The sequence below is a fragment of the Primulina eburnea genome, chromosome 16 (genome assembly GCF_022965805.1).
Source record: "Primulina eburnea isolate SZY01 chromosome 16, ASM2296580v1, whole genome shotgun sequence".
Taxonomy (NCBI): Eukaryota; Viridiplantae; Streptophyta; class Magnoliopsida; order Lamiales; family Gesneriaceae; genus Primulina; species Primulina eburnea.
This window is the reverse complement of record NC_133116.1, coordinates 9,155,748-9,159,147: the sequence shown is the minus strand read 5'-3', so window position 1 is coordinate 9,159,147 and position 3,400 is coordinate 9,155,748. Positions and strand designations below refer to the sequence as shown.

General features: G+C 37.8%; 1 protein-coding gene across 1 annotated transcript; it reads right to left on the bottom strand.

The window, feature by feature from the left end:
• Window positions 1–455: 455 nt before the first annotated feature.
• Window positions 456–3,136, bottom strand: LOC140816649 (uncharacterized). The gene is made up of 2 exons (XM_073176040.1): window positions 2,703–3,136; window positions 456–1,522 (listed from the first exon to the last, which is right to left on the bottom strand). Exons 1-2 carry the CDS (start codon window positions 3,063–3,065, stop codon window positions 581–583), a joined length of 1,305 nt encoding a protein of 434 aa, XP_073032141.1. The 5' UTR covers window positions 3,066–3,136; the 3' UTR covers window positions 456–580.
• Window positions 3,137–3,400: the final 264 nt, after the last annotated feature.

The following is a 3,400-nucleotide window of genomic DNA, read 5'->3' as shown; positions in this document are numbered from 1 at the left end:
ACAAGAACCGGGACATCTTTTTGTATAACTTCTGCATATGTATTATAGTAAATTTTATGATAAGGTTTGAAACAAGTTCCATGTTACGTACAATGATACAACGTATGTTTGTATATGAGAATATGTTCATAAGTTTATATAAATAGTATTCCTTGAGTTTTTTGTGTATACAAAATATAGGAACATCGTGCCAAAATTTTTATAAACCGTCAAAATGATACCTCTTGTTTGATTTGCTTCATACTATAGTTATATCATTCAAATCTTATTTTGATTATGGTAATTATGCTAAGTATAAAGTAAGAGTGTGACAATTTTATGGTATCAATACTAAACACCTCAAAAATTGAGGTGACCTTATAATTTATATATGGGTAAACAGCTCAAAAATTGAGGTGACCTTACCTAGTGCGTGTGTGTCTATATATATATATATATATTCTAGAGCACCCGAGTAAAAATTAAAACAGGTGAAGTAACGATAAAACGGGTATGGCATTTGTTCAAGTCTCGATAACAAGCCCCCAAGCAGCACAAATTATATGTATTTAAGCCTAAACTAGGAACGAGCCATGCTCTATCAACTCACATCGTTGTCAAGCTGAACAGAAGTAGACCTTGTCCGATATTGACGACCTGGTTTGGGGAAGGTGCAACCTTGGTCAACTGCTGGAAATGTTTCATCTTCATCCATAGCCGAGACTTCATTTTCTAAGGAGTTCACCGATGTTGAAGCAATGGAACGTCCCTTGTTTTTTAGATGACCTCCGAAGTGTGGTTTAGTCTCATTCCCCTCAACCATCAAGTCATAATGTTTCCTTTTTGGAGTGAAGATTACCGATTTTGGAGCATCAACAGATGTATCATGCATTGATGAGCTATCACTTTTTTTTTGCCTCAAGTAATGGAAAAGATCCATGTAAGCTTTTCGATTGGATTGGTCGTCCATATCCTGGGATGAGTCAAATGAATAGCGTGTGTACTTTGAAGGATTTCTAATGTAGTCTGGAACACCAGGTCGGTCTTGCAAAAGATCAGATGCTTGTTCTGGCACTGCACTGTCATCCTTTGAACATGCCTCTGATGCAAAATCATTGGCCCCTGGAGGTTGCAGTTCGTCCTGGTTCTGAGTATTGCTTTTAAGGTCGAACATGAAGCGGACCCTTTTATTTGACCTGGACTCCAACAAATTCTCTCTCTTCTTCAGTATTGATTTCAGATTATCACCATCTAAATCTCCGTTTTTAAGCTCTACAACCTCCGAATCCGTGGTCACCGACTTTTCAGAAAGTTGCAAAGAATCAAAGTTCCCAGCAGCCTCTGCATCTTCTTTTAATCTAATTTTAGCAGCCATGTGATTTGCACGAGGGTCTCTGACAGCAACCTGGAATGAATTGGGAAGCTCGGTATGCGTGCTTAGTTCATCAACTTTATAATCAGCAAATTTAATGTCTCTCATGTACAAGCGGTCACCAGTCGTTTCCATGCCAACTGCCACTTTGTCATATTCATCTTCTTCTTCCTGCATAATCCAAAAAGGGCGGAAAAGACAATAAAAACTCAGAAAAACTCCATATTTAATTGGGGATGGAAGAAGAAAAGACCAACTTCCGCTAACCAAGAGAAAATTCCACTGAAACCTTCGAAACAATATGTAACATAAGATGATAATATATGCATCGGACATCATGCACCAGAATTCTTCTGTCCAAAGCATCAAGTAAGCTAAGCAATATATATGTCCAAATCTTAAGCAATTGTTGCATGTCACAGACGAGGAACATAATCTCTTCCTGAAATATATCCACTTCACAACCCATATTACATGCAAAGCCTGTTCCTTATCTTCAATTTTTAGGATTTAGAGCACATGCACTTGACTAAAGCTCTAAGCATGATTAATCAGGCACCAGAAATAGCTTCACGGGCACACCACACAAAAGTAAAAAATAATCAATTGTCATACAAGCACGGGGCAATTCTTCTTCCAAAGGAAGTATGTATAAGTCCAAATAAAAAAGGAACCTATCAAATTAAAGCATACTATTGACAAGCGAAAGAGTAGCTAGCACTTATCATGATTATAACTTATATATCAACGATATTTTGATTGACTGTAAGAGAAAGAAAGTTACAACAAGGCTAGTGGGAACTGAATATCATAGAGTCAATTATCGTTGCCTAGTTTGAATTTGTCCCGACAAGGTCACCAAGCTTAATCGCACTTAGTCATTTACAATCAAAACAATTCAAAAAATATTAAATAAACACATTTGCAGTGAGAAGACACACTCTCAGCCAAATCAATCACTTGGTACTTCTAGAACTTCAAAACCAGGAAACCGTACCTTCCTCATTCATTCAATTGGTACTTCTAGAACTAACAGAAATGATTCGAATATCTAACCTCCAGCCCCTCATAAGGGCCCCATCAACAACCTTTCAGGTTCAACCTGGTCCATCATAGTCTAGAATTCATTCAATTTTAACTTTTACATGCACCCATTAAATCATACTTCGAGAACGGCCCCAACGGTAAGCTGCAAAGCTACGAAAAATAAGATTACATAGCTATCATTCCAAAAATCGTGCTCCAGGCTCCTCATATTATTCGGATTCACGTACACATAAACTAGGGCAAATGCTATCCGACTAAATTCGCATAATCCGAACCATCTGCAGGTGAAATTTAAGATATTTACCTCATAATCAAGGGTGCAGTCGAGGCCAATGTTGGATTGAACATCCCAATGTTCATCAGCAACAGATTCCGCATCGCGAATCGGACGACGTGGTTTGTCACCGTCAATTTGCTCATCCTCCTCGTCTCTAACATCGAATTCGCGAAGATCCGCCTCGAACTTAGATCGAAAATCGGAAGGTTCTGGCTCATCCACGTCGTCGTCTTCTTCTTCTTCCTCGATGTCTTTGCTTCGATTCCACTCCCGCCTTTCGATTTCTTCGTCCGTAAGGGACCACAAAGAAGGGCTGACATCCACCGACGGCGCCGCACTTCCCAGGGAGCCGAATGTCTTGTCCACGCGACACCTGAAACTGTCTTCCATGAATTCGAATCGAAATATCCTCTCCGACCTTAGCACTGTCAAACTAGGATAGAGTTCTGAAGCGGTGCACCATATTTATAATACTCTATTTTATCATTTAAAAAAAAATTATTCTTATTATTTTTAATATATTTATTAATTATTTATTTAATCATATTATGAATGTTCTTCTTGCTTTTATAAATTGTTTTTCTTCGATATATTGAAGAATAACATATGGCACCATTGTTTGGTAGGATGAGATTAATAGTACAAAGATAAAACAAATGATAAGAAAGTTGAAAAGGTGGACAATTAATATGAGTTTTGAAATTTATTCTTGTTTGGTACTACTC

Coding starts and splice junctions, on each gene's coding strand:
- LOC140816649 (XM_073176040.1), bottom strand. CDS start 3,065: ATGGAAGACAGTTTCAGGTGTCGCGTGGACAAGACATTCGGCTCCCTG. Junction 1,523..2,702: donor ACTGCACCCTTGATTATGAG/GTAAATATCTTA, acceptor TGGATTATGCAG/GAAGAAGAAGATGAATATGA.